Source organism: Acinonyx jubatus, chromosome A3 (genome assembly GCF_027475565.1).
Source record: "Acinonyx jubatus isolate Ajub_Pintada_27869175 chromosome A3, VMU_Ajub_asm_v1.0, whole genome shotgun sequence".
NCBI classification, from domain to species: Eukaryota; Metazoa; Chordata; class Mammalia; order Carnivora; family Felidae; genus Acinonyx; species Acinonyx jubatus.
In genome coordinates this window covers 101,979,951-101,997,027 of record NC_069388.1, presented here as the reverse complement: position 1 = coordinate 101,997,027, position 17,077 = coordinate 101,979,951, and the positions used below count along the sequence as shown (strand labels likewise).

The 17,077-nt window shown below is 44.0% G+C and overlaps 1 protein-coding gene across 15 annotated transcripts in view; it reads left to right on the top strand.

Annotated features, from left to right (window-relative positions):
• The window catches only part of BCL2L11 (BCL2 like 11), a 49,345-nt gene that overhangs the window by 1,906 nt on the left and 30,362 nt on the right, over positions 1-17,077 (top strand). For 6 of the 15 annotated variants that reach the window (XR_008289480.1, XR_008289479.1, XR_008289481.1 and 3 more), the window contains exon 2: positions 897-1,291. Coding sequence is in view for 10 of the 15 variants with exons in the window: in XM_053200955.1 (XP_053056930.1) it covers positions 897-1,291 (395 nt within the window). In the remaining 5 variants the exon portion in view is untranslated. Of the gene's footprint in view, positions 1-7; positions 583-896; positions 1,292-3,075; positions 3,112-17,077 lie in introns of those variants that run through there. The other 9 variants (XR_008289482.1, XM_053200959.1, XM_053200952.1 and 6 more) reach the window with 6 other exon arrangements.

Below are 17,077 nucleotides of genomic sequence, written 5' to 3'. Positions count from 1 at the left end.
GTTTCGGCCCGATTGCCTTCGCAGAGGAGGGTCAATGGGGTGAAGGAGGCGCGCGCTCCGGTGTCGCCTAGCGTGTAGAGTTACTTGGGGAGTTTGCAGGGGGCGCCCGGGGACGGCTTTGGGGGACTCCCCCCCCCCCATTTGGAGGTGTTCACCTCTTAGTGTGGGTGCATTCGGGAGAAGTTCTGTCGAGTTCGGGGCGGCGCGCTACCCCCTGCGGGAGGAGGGGCGCGCGGGCTGGGAGCGGGAGGGACCGCGGGCGGGGAGCGCCCGACCCGGGCCGAGCCGCGCTCGCTCGGAGTTACAAACTCTATTGTGACGCACTTACTACGACTGACGGCCCTTGCCAAACCTTCCCCAGACTTGCTGCCCTCAGCACTTTCGGCAGAACAATGGGGCCGGAGCGGGGAACGCGGCCAGCCGCCTGCAAATCGCTGCATCTGCGCCCGCTCCTGTGCTCCAGCGCGGTATCTGATCCCGGGAAATCAGAGCCCGCTGGGAGTTTCCGACTTCTTCAAGTCGGCCCTGAGCAAAGAGCACGTGTGAATAGACTTAACACGAGCTGCTTCTCCTAAAACTTGTGTGCGTGTCCGTGTGCGTTAGAGCACCGGTCACACGTTGACGATGTAATTGTATTTTGCTTGGTGGCAGGAAGTTTAGTCCCACCCCCTCCCCTCCCCCCACCTCGCAAAGAGAGAGATAACTTTTGTTATTTTAGGTGTTATTTTTATTCTTAACTGGAAGATTGTCAGAAAAATATACCAACTGACGACTTAACGTTAAAGCATTCGCTCTTCTAGAAATGTTGAAGGAGTCCGTGAAAGTTAGCTACATTTAGTTACTTGTTACAGTTACTGTTTTGCTTAAGATAATCTTAGTTTTTATTTTACTTGCAGAAAAAAAGACCAAATGGCAAAGCAACCTTCAGATGTAAGTTCTGAGTGTGACAGAGAAGGTGGACAATTGCAGCCTGCTGAGAGGCCTCCTCAGCTCAGGCCTGGGGCCCCTACCTCTCTACAGACAGAGCAGCAAGGTAATCCTGAAGGCGAAGGGGACCGCTGCCCCCAAGGCAGCCCTCAGGGCCCGCTGGCCCCACCAGCCAGCCCCGGGCCTTTTGCTACCAGATCCCCGCTTTTCATCTTTGTCAGAAGATCCTCCCTGCTGTCTCGATCCTCCAGTGGGTATTTCTCTTTTGACACAGACAGGAGCCCGGCACCCATGAGTTGTGACAAATCAACACAAACCCCAAGTCCTCCTTGCCAGGCCTTCAACCATTATCTCAGTGCAATGGGTAAGCAATACCCGGGTAAGAGGTAGTTAATGTGTGGTTGTTTGACTCTGTGTAAAGGCTGTGTGTAACATTTACATTAACCCCCCTTTTAGAAACCCTTTTACTGACTTATTCCATGTTTTGACAGGAGGGGAGGATGTGTCAAATAAGACATCAAGCCAACATTGATTTTAAATCAGGTTTTGTAGCAGCAGTAAAATACACCCAGGATCTGCCTGTTGAGCAGTAAAGCCAGAATCCCTGTTCCTGCCTTCACTGAAGTGTAGGTGTTGTTGTAACCACTAAGACTCACTTATTAATGACCCTGTGCTTGAAGGGGACTCAGTCAGCTACAGCAAATAGCTTAAAAACATGGCTAAATGTATGGAGGGAAACGAGACAAGTTAACCATTTTCAACAAGGACGCTTTAAAAAACCAACCTTGTTTGTAAAGGCAGTACCAACATAGAACCATGGAAATGGTTTGTTTTCTACTCACATTTCTCTTTGGGCTAATTTTGTTTGCTCAGAGGTTTTAGGTATAGCACTAATAAGATTAGATTGTGGGTTTTTATTTCAGGGATTAAACAGTGTTTTGGGGTCTGAACCAGGAGTGGCAAACATAAATGCCCAGGAAAACCTGACCATATAATCACAGAGGGAACTGACCTTGTGGGAACTAACTATGGGAAATCAGGGAGCATTTGCACTTTTTACATTAGAACTGCCCCCAACTGTGTCTGTGTGGGTGTGTGGTCTGAGAGTAGTAGTTGTTTTCCTATTGTATAGTGCAAGATAACCCAGGAATGTAGATTTTGATGCCAAATATCCTGATGTTTAGACATTGGCAATTAATTTAGAACTTTGAAAGCACTGTGCAAGCCAGATAAAACATCTGCAGGCTAGATTTGACCCTTGAGCCCCCAGCATGTGACTTTGAGCATGTTTGCTTCTGGCAACCTTGGTAAGGGAGTAAGTGTGTGTTGATTCAAGTCACTCTTCCCCACTGATGGAAAAGGTTCATGTCTTGATAAGGATTCACCAAAATCTTGCTTCCCATTTGGACAGATTAGCCTTTCCTGGATTAATGAAATATAAGCAAGTTGGCAGCATTATTCCTGAAGGATCCGGTATATACAGACTGTTAGAATGTAGATCACATTTTTGCCAGAAGCTAACTAAACAGTCATCAGGCTAGACATCTGATTGCTGGAACACAATGGCAAATTTGCATTTACAGATAGAATGGGGCTGTGCCTCCTAATCTTCAGATGGGGAAACCATGTAGGTCTGTCCCCATGTTACAGAATTAGAGCCTCAGAAGGTTGGTCACTTGTCAGATTGGGCACACGTGGGAAATGGCAAGCAGAGACGGCAAAAACATTGGTAACTATGCATATTGGCTAGGTGTCTCCCGCTGCAAACTGAGATCTACTTCATTAGGATCCCTCCTTAAGAAAAGGAGCTAGAAGTTATTGCTGCTACTTATTTCTCTCACTACTGTCCTGAACTCATTTAAAGCTTAGAAGTTCTCGGTGCTTGGGAATGTTTCTCTGCCCATGAAAGTGCTCCTGAGTTTATGAACCTGTAGCATTCTTGCTCACTGAATGAGTGAATAGGGCTTAATGGTGTGTAGTTTTAAAAACCTATGTATTTTAAGGATCCTTTGGAAGCCTTATAGTTTTTCCCTGCAGACCTATGAATCCTCCTCTACAGGTGGTGGCTTGATGCATAGATAGAGTTTATCTTACGTTGTGAACCAGAAATAGTGGGTGAGATAATGTATTTTTTTTTTTTTTTTTTAGTATGTATGGTAACATACTGTTTAGCGAGATTATAAGGTAAGTCCTGTTACTCCAGATGACAGATGTAAAGCTTTAGAGATCACAGTCTAAGTTATTAAAGACAGTTATGTTTATACCTGTGAAGTCAAGTCATGGATCCTGAGGTGTAATTTCATAGCACTAACTACATTCCGGTAGATTGGCATGATGACCGAGAGTTTAATGCAAGGAGTAAATGATAAGTTATAAGGAGTTTGTCTGAAGTTAGTGCATCAAGGTAAGTTTTCAGTATTTAGTTCCGGGGAGATCTGTTTGCTGGGGTGGGGAATGAGTGGGGGACTGGAGAGGACTTAGTCAGATATGAGTTTATTAACTGCAGAATAAAATTGACAGCCTTTGTAGTCTGTAACTTTTTTTCATGGTTATTCTTCTAATAGTCCAGTGCCTAAAGACCCCTGAAATCTGCTGAGTTGATAAAATTGGGTTCTGTTCTCTTTGTAGTCATGTTTAGTGTTCCTTACTCAACCATGTCCGTTAAGATCTTCAGTGAAGCTTTTGATAATTTATTGCAAAACGCAATTTTTTTCTTTTTCACAAAGAAGTCTTTATGATTGGTTTTCCCCAGGGCAACACAAATGTGAGGTTATAGAGAGGTTCTCCTCTGCCAGGGGCTCCTGCTCCTTCACCCACAAAATAGTTTCTGCTCCTCGAGTGGGGAAAGGAAGCAGCGGATCTGGTAGTTCTGCTCCTGCATCTTTGTTCTGATGAGAAAGTCTATTCTTGTCTGGGATGTGCAGCAAGTAGATGTTTTGTTTATTCTAGAAATGCTTTCCTATTTTTCTCGATATCCCCGATTTTTCTGGAGGTCTTTAAAAAATACTCTATTTTTCCATGAGGAGAGAGAGAGGGTTCTTTTTTCTTCTTTCCTTTTTTTTTTGTTTGCTTTTACCAATCAAATTGTAGTCTCCTTACATCCTGGGTCAATTAACTTAACAAATGAGCTCTTAGTGGATAACCGATTATTCTGCTCACATTCGTTGACAGAGGTATGGGTTTCTGAGTGCCTTTGCTAGTGAGTGTGCGTATGCCATGTGCGTTTTTAATACAAATTGTGTACTATTTTCTGCACAAGTTTGTACTTTGAAGGTGTAGTTACTGCTGGTGGAGGTAAGAGTTAAGAAAGGTCAGGATGTGCCAGTGAATATTGTGAACAGGGTGAAAGCTCCGTAATTAACAACTTCCGGGTGTCAAATGACTTAACCTTTATATTCTCTGGAACATCAGAATTCATAGGTAGGGGTTAATCGTGTTCTTGGTATTCCTCCACGTGATGTGCCTAGTCCTCTTGCACCTGGCAGTTATCTGGCAGATTGTGAGCCCTCCGAGGAGAGGCATGATGTCCTGCAGATCGTAATGAGGGCCTGACAAAGAAGAGGACATGCCCAGGAGATGTTCAGAGTTTGGAGTTTTGCCCATCAGCCTTTCCATAGAGCTACCTGAAGACAAATAAGATTTCAAAAAAAGTCTAGCAGCTGGAAAAAGACCCTGTGTGTCTCCCCTACCCCGCCAAATATTTTGAGTTATTTGGCTCTAACTATAAGGTTTATTATGTGGGGGTGACAGGTGAGGTCTGGCTCAGTGGGGAAGCCACAGCTTCCCATAGCGGAGTACTGAGCACTTAAGATGCAACTAGTCCAGATTGAGATGTGCTTGTTCCTGTCAGTTCACACTGGAGTTTGAAAACTTCGTGGTGCATAAGAAAGAATATAAAATATCTCAGCCGTGTTCATATGAATGACATGTTGAGATATTTTTAATATACTGGGTTAAATTAAAAACGTGGGTTTGTACAATTTTTTAGATATTTATTTTCGAGAGAGAGAGGGTGTGAGCAGGGCAGGGGCAGACAGAGGGAGACACAGAAACCAAAGCAGGCTCCAGGCTCTGAGCTGTTAGCACAGAGCCCGATGTGGGGCTCGAACCCACAAACCTCAAGATCAAAACTGAGCCGAGGTCAGACGCTTCATCGACTAAGCCACCCAGGCGCCCCACCTTCACCTTTCCTAAGTGTGCAGTTAGTAGCGTTCAGCGTATTGACATAGTTGTGCAACCCACTCCCAGGACTTTCTCATCTTGTAGAACTGAAACACTGTACCCATTAACTGTCGGTTCCCCACTTCCTCTCCTCCCAGCTCCTGGCAACCTTCGTTTTATCGGTGTCTATGATTTGGACTGTTGTAGATGTTTCACATAAGTGGGATTATACAGTATTGATCTTTTCATGACTGGTTTATTTCACTTAGCATAACGTCCTCAAGGTTATTCATCATTACTAGACCTTCCTTCCTTTTTAGGGCTGAATAATAGTCCATTGTATTTATGCAACATACTTGATTAATTCATTCATCTGTCATCAGACACTTGGGTTGCTTCCGTCTCTTGGCTGTTATGAATAATGCTGCTTTGAATATGGGTATGCAGGTATCTCATAGATTATACTTTGGATTCTTTTTGATATGTGCAACCATCTCTTCAAAACCATGTTTTTGATTCTTTTGCATATATACCCAGAAGTGGGATTGTTGGGTCATATGGGAGTTCTATTTTTAATTTTTTGAGGAACCTCCACCGTGTTTTCCACAGTGGTCACACCATTTGATGTTCCCACCAATGGCCTACAAGGGTTCCAGTTTCTCCGCTTCCTTGCCAACATTTGAATATTTGTTTTCCTTTTTTTTTTTTTTTTTCCCCAGTAGGAACCATCCATTCGCGGTGATATCTCATTGTAGGTTTTGGTTTTTGTTTCCCTGATGATAAGTGACGTTGAGCATCTTTTCATAATGCTTGTTGGCTTTTAAATAAAATATATTTTTTATATGAATTTTATCTGTTTGTCTTTACTTTTTGAAAGTGTTTCTTCGAGAACAATGTCACATTAGCTCTCTGGCTAGCATTCTGTCTTACCTGGGTGGGCTGCTTTGCAGATGGAGGAGGTAAAGTGCAAGAATTTTTTTTTTTCTTCACTAGTTCCAAATGAAGTTTAGTGACTAATGGCTGTGTAGACAGTTCTAAATTTTATATCTTTTAAAAAAAAAAACACTTTTTAAGATCATTACAGATTTACATGCAATTGGAAGAAATCCTACAGAGATCCTGGGGCGCCCAGCTGGTTCAGTTGGAAGAGCGTGAAACATGGATCTTGGGGTCGTGTGTTCAAGCCCCATGTTGGGTGTGGAGATTGCTTAAAAATAAAACCTTTTAAAAAAGAAAAAAGTAAAGAAATAACAACAGAGATGGTCTATGCCCTTTGCCTAGTTTCTGCCAGTGGCAACATCGTGCATACTAGTACAATATCACAGCCTGGAAGGGACGTGGATAGACTCCGGCTACCTTACTCACGTTTCCCCAGTTCCACACGTACTCCATGTTGTGTGTGCGTGTGAGTGTGTGTTCACTACTCTGCGATTTTATCCGATGTGGAGGTTTGTGTGATGGCCGCTACCGTCAGGATACAGACAGAAGAGTTCTAGCCCAAGCGTTCCTCATACTGCCTTTTGAAAGCCACAGCCACTTCCCTTCTCCCCAACGCCTAACAACCACTACTCTAGTCTCCATGGCTCTACTTCTGTCACAGGCGACCTTTTGAGATTAGCTTTTTTGCTCAGCGTAATTCCATTGAGATCTACCCAGGATGTTGTATAAATCAATAATCGCTTGGTTTTGATTGCTGAGCAGCATTCCACAGTATGATGTAGCACGGTGCATTGACCTGTTGAAGGACATTGGAGTTGTTTGCAAGTCACGGTAGGGACTTGGGGAGGCACTTGGGGAGGGTCACAGCCCGCACTGCGTGTCGTGCGTTATCCCCGGTACGTCTTCGGCAGCTGCCAGTTGAAGACCAAGGGCACAGGCTTCCTTCAGGTGACTGGCCATGACGCTGTACCATGGCAACAAACTGCCACTGTGGACAGTTCCCTATGGGTTTTTGCGTGTACATGAGTTTCCGTTCCCAGAAGTGCAGTTGGTGGAACACATAGCGGTTTAGTTTTTTTAAGACACTGCGCAGCTGTTTGCCAAAACGGCACTACCGTTTCGCGTCCCCGTCAGCAATGTATGAGGGATCCGGTTCTTCTAGATCTTAGCTAGAATTTGGTGTCATCACTATTTGTTTTAGCCATCCTGACACATGCCTCATTATTGTAATTTGTATCTCCCTCCTGGCTAATGATGTTGAATATATTTTCATGTGTCCCTTTGCATATGTACGCCTTCTTCCGTGAAGTGGCTGTTTCTGTCTTTTGCTCATTTTCTAATTGGATTGTTGGGGTGTTTTACTCCTTCACTCTTTTTGAGAGCTCAGACCCATCCTAGATTCCAGTCAGGTTTGGGATTTGCAGATAGTTTCTCTCAGTCCCAGGTCCCAAGAGTTTTGCTTAGTTGTTTTTGTTTTTTGTTTGTTTTGCCAAAACTTTTATGGTTTGACATTTTACATTTGGATCTATGATTCATGTTCATTGAGTTTAAGGTCTGAGATGTAGATCGATGTTTATTCGTTTTGATTATAGGTACCTGGTTGCTCCTGCACCATTTATGAAAATTGTTACCCTTTTTCCACCTACCGTTAACTCTTGAACCCCTCAAGGTGAGGGGCGTCAGCCCTCTGCACAGTCAAAAATCCATGCATAACTTTTGACTCCCCCCAGACTTGACTACTGTTAGGCTACTGATAGCCTGCTTTTCACTGGAAGCCTTAGCAATAACACAAAACTGTCGATGAACGCATATTTTGTATGTTACACGTATCGAATACTCAGTTCTTACAGTAAGCTAGAGGAAAGAAAACGTTACTGAGAAAATCATAAGGAAGAGGAAATCCATTGACAGTACTATACCACATTTATTGAAAAAAATTCACCTATTAGTAGACCTGGTTGTTTAAGGGTCAACTATAATTGGCTGTGCACCTTTCTTAAAAATTAGTGTGTTTTTGTGACTGTATTTCTGGGTTCTCTTTTGTGTTCCATCGAACTGTGTGTCTGTCCCTCCGCCAATACCACACTTTCATTACTCTAGTCACATACGAGGCCACAGTAATGGATAGAGTGATTCCTCAGATTTTATTCTTTCTTTTTTTTTTTTCTAAAATTGTTTTAGGTAGGTCCTGTGCTGTTTCATCTATATTTTTGAATAAGCTTATCACTGCCTACAAAAACCCTGCTGGGGTTTCAATAGGAATTGTGTTAAACTTAACAGATCAGTTTGGGGGAGAATTTGCGCCTTCACTATGTTGAGTCTTCCGATCCATAAACAGATGTCTCTTCAAGTTTTTAGGTCTATGGGTTTTGTAATTTTCAGCATACAGATCTCATACATGTTTTCTTAGATTTCATTTCCTTGGGAGCAATTATTAATGGTGTTATGTTTTTAAACTTACTTTCTAAACATTCATTTTTAATAAATAGAAATGCCGTTCCTATTTGTGTGTTCTTGGATCTTGGAGCTTTGCTGAACTCCGTAATTTCTTGTAAATTTCTTGGGCATCCTATGTAGACAGTCTTGTTATCTGCAAATAGGAAGTTTTATTTCTTCCTTTTTGATCTGTGTGCATTTTCTTTCTTTTTCTTGCTCTATTACAGTGGCTAGAACTTCTAGTGCTCTGTTGAATGAAAGCAGACATACTTGCCTTATCCCCAGTGTTAGAGGGAAAGCTTTCAGTCTTTAACCAATGAGTGTGTTATTAACTGCAGCTGTTTTGTTTTTTATTTTTTTGTTTTTTTTTTTTCAACGTTTATTTATTTTTGGGACAGAGAGAGACAGAGCATGAACGGGGGAGGGGCAGAGAGAGAGGGAGACACAGAATCTGAAACAGGCTCCAGGCTCTGAGCCATCAGCCCAGAGCCCGACGCGGGGCTCGAACTCACGGACCGCGAGATCGTGACCTGGCTGAAGTCGGACGCCCAACTGACTGCGCCACCCAGGCGCCCCTTGTTTTGTAGATGTTCTTTAAAAAGATGAAGAAGTTTCTCTTTATTTCTGAATTGCTGACAGTTTTTAGCATGAATGGAATAGGTATTAGATTTTATAAAATTTTTATTCTGCATCAATTGATGTGAATTTGTGAGTTTACTTATTTTAATCTGTTGATGTGGTGAGTTACATTGATTTTCAGTGTTAATCTACCTTACTTGCCTGGGATAAGTCCTTCTTGGTCAGGGTATAGTTCTTTTCATACATTGCTGCACTGGATTGAATTTGCTAGTACTTTGCACCTAAGTTCCTGAGAACTGTTTACCTGTTGTTTTCTCTTCAGACTGTTCTTGTTTTGATCAGGGCCTTTACAGTGTTTTGGGAATGTTCCCTTCTTCTCACTTTTCCAGAAGAGATTGTGTAAGATTCGTATTAATTCTTCAAATGTCTCGGTAGAGTTCTCTAATGACAACATGTAGACCTGAAGATTTCTTTCTTGCTGAGGAGGGGAGAGGGTGTCTTTAAATTACAAATTCAGTTTTTTAGTGTTTGTAGGACTCTTCAGGTTGTCTCTTTCATCTTGGTTGAATTTCAGTAGTTTGTGATTTCAAGGGCTTGGTCCATTGCTTCTAAGTTGTTGAATGTTGGGTATTTAAAGTGTTTATGTTGTTCTCTTATTATCTTTAGTGGGTGCAGGATCTGTTGTGATAGCCCATTTCATTCTTGATATTGGTGATTTAGGTTTTCCTATTTTTTTAACCTTATCAGTCTTTCTGGAGGTTTATTGGTTTTATTTTTTAAAATCAGCTTTTTTGTCTCATTCATTTTACTCTCTTTTCCTGTTTTCAATTTTATTGCTCATTTTTATTTCCTTTAGTTTGCTTTGTGTTTGTCTTTTCTAGTTTCTTGAGATAGGAACTTGGAGTAATGTTTTGAGACTTTTCCTCTCTTCCACCGTAAACATTTAGTGCCATAAATTTCCCTTCACCACTGCTTTACCTGTGTCTGACAGTTCTTGGTATATTGTGTTTTCATTTTCATTACAGTTCTTTTTTTGTTTGTTGGTTTTTTCATTTTCAATGACTTTCATGTGTTTTTATTTCCTTTGCGATTTCCTCTCTGACCCTAGATTATTTAGAAGTGTGTTGTTTCATTTCTGAATGCATAGCAATTACCTTGTCCCTTTGTTACTGTTTTCTTGTTTGATTCCATTATGGTCAAAGAATACATTATGTATGATTTCAGTTCTTTTAAATGTGTTGAGGTCTGTTTTGGTAAATGATCCATGAGTGCTTGAAAAATGTCTGTATTCTGCTGTTGGTTGGAGCGTTCATTATATATTTACCGGTTGATCAGATCTTAGTGGTTGAATTGTGTTGTCCAGTTCTACATCCTCGCTGATTTTCTGTCTGGTAGTTCTGTCAGTTGCTGAGACAAATGGTGTTGATGTCCCCAACTGTAAGTGTATTTCTCCTTTTAAATCCATCAGATTTTGCTTCATATATTTTTGAGGCACAGCTGTATGGTGTTCACACATACTGAATTGTTAACTTATTCCTATTGGATTGATCCTTTTATCATAAAGGCTACTTTATGTGATGTCAATATAGCTACTCGTGCTTTTTTTAAAAAAAATAATGCTGTTTACCTGGCATATTTTTTCCCACATCTTCAGATAATACTGTAATCCACTCCCATCAAATCTGTCTTCTAAATGGTGAATTTAGATCATTTACATTTATGGTAATTGTTAATATGTTAAGGCTTAAGTGTGCCATTTTATTGTCTTTCTGTTTCCTCTGTTCCTATATGTGTTTGTTTTTTTGTGGGGTTTTTTTGTTTTTTGTTTTTTTTTTAAAACTTGCTGTGGGAGCCATCTGGGTGGCTCAGTTGGTTAAGCATCTGACTCTTTATTTGGGCTCAGGTCATGATCTTATGATGTGTGAGTTTGAGCCCCACTTCAGGCTCTGTGCTGACAGTGCGGGGCCTTCTTGGGATTCTCCCTCTGTAACTCTCTCTCTGCGCCTCCCTCCCAAAAATAAATAAACTTTGAAAATAAAAAATTAAATAAGTCAAAATAAGTAAATCTTACTGTGTGTTATTTGAGCATTCTTTAGGATTCCATCTTGATTTATTTCTAGTGTTCTTTGTTTCTAAGTTTTTTTTTTTCTTAAGTAATCACTGTACCCATCATGGTGCTCAAACTCACAACCTTGAGATCAAGAGTCATATGCTCCACAGACTGAGCCAGCTAGGCGCCCTTGTTTTTAAATACATTGTTTAGAATAATGTCCTTAGTGATTGGGCAGTTATACCGATGTAATTTGTTATGATCTATTGGCATCAATGGTATCAATGTTTTTTATTTCATCTGCAGTGTAGACACCTTATATCCATCGAGATCCCTTTACATGTCCCACTTTTCAAATATAATTCTCTTTTTTTTTAATTTTTTAATGTTTATTTTTGAGAGAGAGAGAGAGACAGCCAAGTGGGGGTGGGGCAAAGAGAGAGGAGAAACAGAATCTGAAGCAGGCTCCAGGCTCTGAGCTGTTAGCACAGAGCCTGAGGTGGGGCTTGAACCCATGAACCATGAGATCATAACCTGAGTTGAAGTCAGATGTTTAACTGACTGAGCTAGACAGGCACCCCTCAAATGTAATTGTCTTAAACATTTCCTCTATGGGGCGCCTGGGTGGCTCTCAGTCTGTTAAGCGTCTGACTTCAGCTCAGGTCATGATCTCACTGATCGTGAGTTCAAGTCCCACGTCGGGCTCTGTGCTGACAGCTCAGAGCTTGGAGCCTGCTTCGGATTCTGGGTCTCCCTCTCTCTCTCTGCCCCTCCCCTGCTCATGCTCTGTCTCTCTCTGTCTCTCAAAAAATGAATAAACATTAAAAAAAAAATTAAACATTTCCTCTATATACATTGAGCACCATATCTGATGGCATCACATTTTTTGCTTCAGCCATCAAATATACCTTAAGCTCTTGGAAAATAGGCTAGGTTATTATATTCACCCCTATCTTTTCCTCATTTCAGTGTTCTTCCTTTCTGAAGTTCTAGCCTCCTGTTACTCCCTTTCTGTTCAGAGGACTTTGTTTAGTCATTTCTTAACAGTAAGCCTGCTAGCAACAATCCTTCAGTCCTGCGTTTGAGAGAGTCTGCGTTTTCCCTTCATTCCAGAAGGCTATTTTCAGTGGCTATAGAATTCACAGTCCATGGCGGTGGTTGGTTGGTTTGTTTTGTTTTTTTCCTGAACTTAAAAGACATGCCCCTTCCTTCTGGCTCTCATTGTTTCAGATGAGAAGTCTGCCATCATTCAGATATTCTCCTAGAAGTAACAAGTCCTTTCCATCTGGCAGCTTCCGAGGGTTTTTTGTTTCTTCGTTTCCAGAAGTTTAATTATGTGTCTTAGATTTCTCTGGGTTTATCCTTTTTGATGTTCACTCAGTTGGTTACATTTGTGGTTGTAGGTTTTGTGCCAAGGTGGGGAAGTTTTCAGCCATTATGTCTTTGAATATTTTCTCAGTGCCTCCTCTCTCTTGGAACTCTGATGACAAAAGTGTATTTTCGTGGTGGTCTCACAGATCCCTGAGACTCTTAGTTTTCATTCTGTGTTCCCTTTTTGGACTGAGTAAATTCTGTGGACCTAGCCTGGTGTCCGCTGATTCTGTGGCCTGTTGTTCCCCACTCTAATACTTGGCCCAGCCAGTGAAGTTTGGGGTTTCTTCCCCCCCCCCCCCCTTTGTTGCATTTTTCAATTCTAAAATTTTTGCTTGCTTCCCACCAGGTGAGGTGCAAGCTCAGATCCTTCTTTGGCCTTGCTGTTACTTCCCGGCAAAAGTGGTACACCAAATCGCGTGGCTCCGTTGAGTTCATTTGGGGGTATATGCTTGGTTCCCCACAGCCCCTGCTGACCCCTGGGAGGGGGAAGTGGTGGAGGGCTGACTCCCAGCTCAGCTCCTGCAGGGTGGAGACTAAAGCTCAGCTCCTCTCGCCCCCTCGTTGCCGCCAGAGTGCAGGTGAGGGGTAGAATACCAGCCCTGCCTCCCGCCACCCTGTTCCCTGCATGATGCTGGGTATGAGTTCCCGATCATTCTCCTTCATGTCAGGGCAGAATGGAGGCCCAGTGACCCACTGGGTCTCACAGACTCCCAAGACTAGGGTGAGGAAAACCTATGGGCCACCAGCCCTGTTTCCTACCACCTCGTTCAGTCTCGTACCTGCTCAGCTCCCCACTGGGCCTTCCCCTAACCAGTGGCGGGGGAAGTGATGTGCTGACTTGCCCTGACTTGTTGTGTCTCATTGCTCACTGAAGCTTGGTGCGGGTGAAGGCCCAGCTTGTTACTGGGCCTGCAGATAGAGGGTACGTGCCCGTGCGTGCGTGTGTGTGTGTGTGTGCATGCGCACGCGCGCGCGTGCAGTGGCAACTGACCTGCCACGTGCCACCTCCTTGCTGCTTAGTGGGGGGCCAGCTTGCTGCTGGGCCCCACCAGCGCTACCCTGGAAGGGGAGTGAACATGATCTGCTTCCACTGACCAGGGATGAGAGAGCTACCCACGTGATTTCCCCAGCACCCCTCTGGCAGGGCAGCGGGATCGGCCCCGCCTGCTTGTGCCAGGCAGAGGTTGGCAGCTCAGCTCCCCTTTCGCCTGCTGACACAAGCTGGGGGTGGGATCAGAGCACGAACACCTCCCACCGAGCAGGGGATGGGTGGATGATCCACCCTTGGCTTGGCCACGCCGACACTGCGGCACGTGGTGGTCAGCTGGGGTAGGGCAGGTGTTGCCAAGGGGTTTTCTGTTGCAAGGCCACCCTTTCCCCAGTGCTTTGGCTGGGGAGAACTCGCTTCCCCGGGAGCTCTTTGCGTCTGTGACCATTGGAGACTCTCTGCGGCACCTTGTCCAGGATATATGGAAAACGGTGAGGAAGCTGGGGACCTCTCTGCCATGTCATTCCCCGAGTCCCGGGGTCCCCAAGCAGCCTACCTTCTTCTTTCCCCTTTCAGTATTTAAAAAAAAAAGTTTCGGGGTGCCTAGGTGGCTCAGTCAGTTAAGTGTCCGACTCTGAATTTCAGCTCAGGTCTTGATCTCATGTTTGTGAGTTCAAGCACCATGTCGGATTCTCTCTCCCCCTCTTTCTCTGCACCTCACATCCATGCTCACTTTCTTTCTCAAAAAAAAAAAAAAATTAATGCTTATTTATTTATTTTGAGAGAAAAAACAGGAGAGGGGCAGAGAGAGAGGGAGAGAATCTGAAGCAGGCTCCACACTGTCAGCACAGAGCCTGACTTGGGCTTGATCTCATGAACCATGAGATCATGACCTGAGGCAAAAGCAAGAGTCAGACGCTCAACTGGCTGAGCCACCCAGGTGCCCCTAGCATTTTCTTGTCTGTTGTGTTCTCCCTAGGGTTTTGAGTAGCACGAGGTTGGACTTGGGGGAATGGGTGGGGCGACCCTATCTTGGTGGCACTAGAAATCTCTTTTTTTTTTTTTAATGTGTGTTTATTTTTGAGAGAGAGAAGGGAGAGAGACAGAGTACAAGTGGAGGAGGGGTAGAGAGAGAGGGAGACACAGAACGCAAAGCAGCTCCAGGCTCTGAGCTGTTGGCCCTGCGCCTGACATGGGGCTCAAACCCACGAACCATGAGATCATGACCTGAGCTGAAGTCGGCCACTTAACCAACTGAGCCACTCAGGCTCCCCTGTATCTTCTTTTAACTAAATATTTATGATGGGTATTGATTGGTTCTGATTGCAAAGTACTACTCGGAATTTTGGCCGTCACCTCTCACACCCTCTGTTTTTACCCTATGGGATAATAGAGTTGAGAGGGGATTGGGCAGTAGTCCCAGTCATTGTTTTCAGATAATAACTACGGTGCCCCTATAGCTGTAACTGCCTTGTGTGTGATCCTGGTGGTGAGCCTGTAAGGTGTACCTACACCTTGCTTCTCTCAAATGTACTGCCTGAAAACCAAATGGGTGACTCAAGTCAGATTCCGCATGCCAGAGGGAAACTCCTTATTGGAGAAGGTCTAGCCCTGTAGTCCTGCATGATTGGACTATAAGGCAGGAAAAAAGAGATAGTCTATTGATTTGTGTTGTGGTATTAGATTCGAAGAAATGCATGTAATTGCCAATTGAATGCTAGACAGTCTAATATCTTGCCTCCTGACATATTTTTAAACCAATGAATTAGAACACTTGCCCAGTGCCCAGGTCTCCTCGTGCCCCTGGTCTGTGGTCACCCTGCCTGTGTTGGGGCAGGGGACTCTCCACGGACCACCACCTCTCCCTGCCTCACGCATCATGTCCCACGCCGGAATCCAGTTGTCTCCGTTCCTTTCTGTGGAGAACGAAGCCTCCGTCTTCCGACATACTCCCTATGTGACAAAACGTCTAGCTGCTTTCTCATCTGCTCAGTGTCCTCAAGTTGTTCTGCTTGGTCAGTGGCCAGGACCCGTGGTAGGGCATGTGACCCGAGACTGCTTTCCTTCTCTCTGGAGGTCTTATTGACACAGACCAGACACCTGTCCTGTAAGACCTTGTGGACTCGGTCCCGTGCTGTGCTCCGGGCTCTAAGCACCCTGTCGCCCACCCACCCTCAGACCCTGCTCTGCAGGCGCAGAGCAGAGAGCCTGACATTCCTTTCTTTTGCAGGAAATACTCGGCGAAATGCATGTACCGAGGGCACGGGGGGGTTGTTCATCCTGACATTATTTATCCCAGCCCAAAAAAAACTATTGACTGTCTTAATGGTTTGGGGAAAATCTCTAAACTACTACACATCCTTCTGACAGACTGTGGTGCTGTCATCCTAACAACATTAAGAAGAAGAATGACGTGGCAGACGCTTCTGGCATAAAGTTAAGTTAAAAATGGTTACGAAGTTTTTGAGGACAACTAGTGTTTTAGTCTGTCTTTGCTGCTGTAACAAAAATAGCACCAACTAGGTGGCTTAACCAGGAAACATTGATCTCACACTTCTAGAAGCTGGAAGTCTGAGATTAGGGTGCTAGCATGCTCAAGCTCTAGGGGAGGGCTCTCTTCCTAAACTTCTAGACAGCCACCTTCCCTTATGTCCTCACGTGATGGAGAGAGAGCAGGCCAGCTCCCTGACCTTGGATAAAGGCACTGGTCCCATTCATAAAGGCTCCACACTTATGACGTAATCACCCTGTAAAGGCCCTGTCACCTAATACCATCACGCTGGAGATTAGGTTTAGCATAGGAGTTTTGTGGGAGGCACAGACAGTGGAGTTTAAGAAGTTCTTTTTTTTTTTTTTTTTTTTTTAATTTTTTTTTCAACGTTTATTTATTTTTTGGGACAGAGAGAGACAGAGCATGAACGGGGGAGGGGCAGAGAGAGAGGGAGACACAGAATTGGAAACAGGCTCCAGGCTCTGAGCCATCAGCCCAGAGCCTGACGCGGGGCTCGAACTCCCGGACCGCGAGATCGTGACCTGGCTGAAGTCGGACGCTTAACCAACTGCGCCACCCAGGCGCCCCAAGAAGTTCTTAAGTGTAACAGATTCGAAGGAAAATATATCAAAATGTTAAAAGCAAATATTTTGTATTCAAGTGTCCGGTGGTCTTATCTGTGTGCCTTTTTGTACAGCGTGCACAATCACGACTGGCATTTATAATAGAATAAATCTGGGGCGCCTGGGGGACTCAGTCGGTTGAGCGTCCGACTTCAGCTCAAGTCGTGATCTCACGGTTTGTGGGTTCGGGCCCTGCGTCGGGCTCTGTGCTGACAGCCTGTTTCAGATTCTGTGTCTCTTCTCTCTCTGCCCTTGCCCCACTCACGCACCGTCTCACTTTGTCTCTCAAAAATCAATTAATGTAAAAAACAAAAAATTATAGAATAAATCAACAATATGTATGCTATATTTTGTCTTAATTTTAATCTTCATTTTTGGCATCCCCGGCAGCTTGTCACCGTGACACGTTCATCTTCCCGTACGACTCAGTATTAAGTACCGTGCCCCTTATGTTGGTAAAGGTTTCATCTGGGTAACATCAGGCTTGTGGCCCACCACCGCAAGTAATC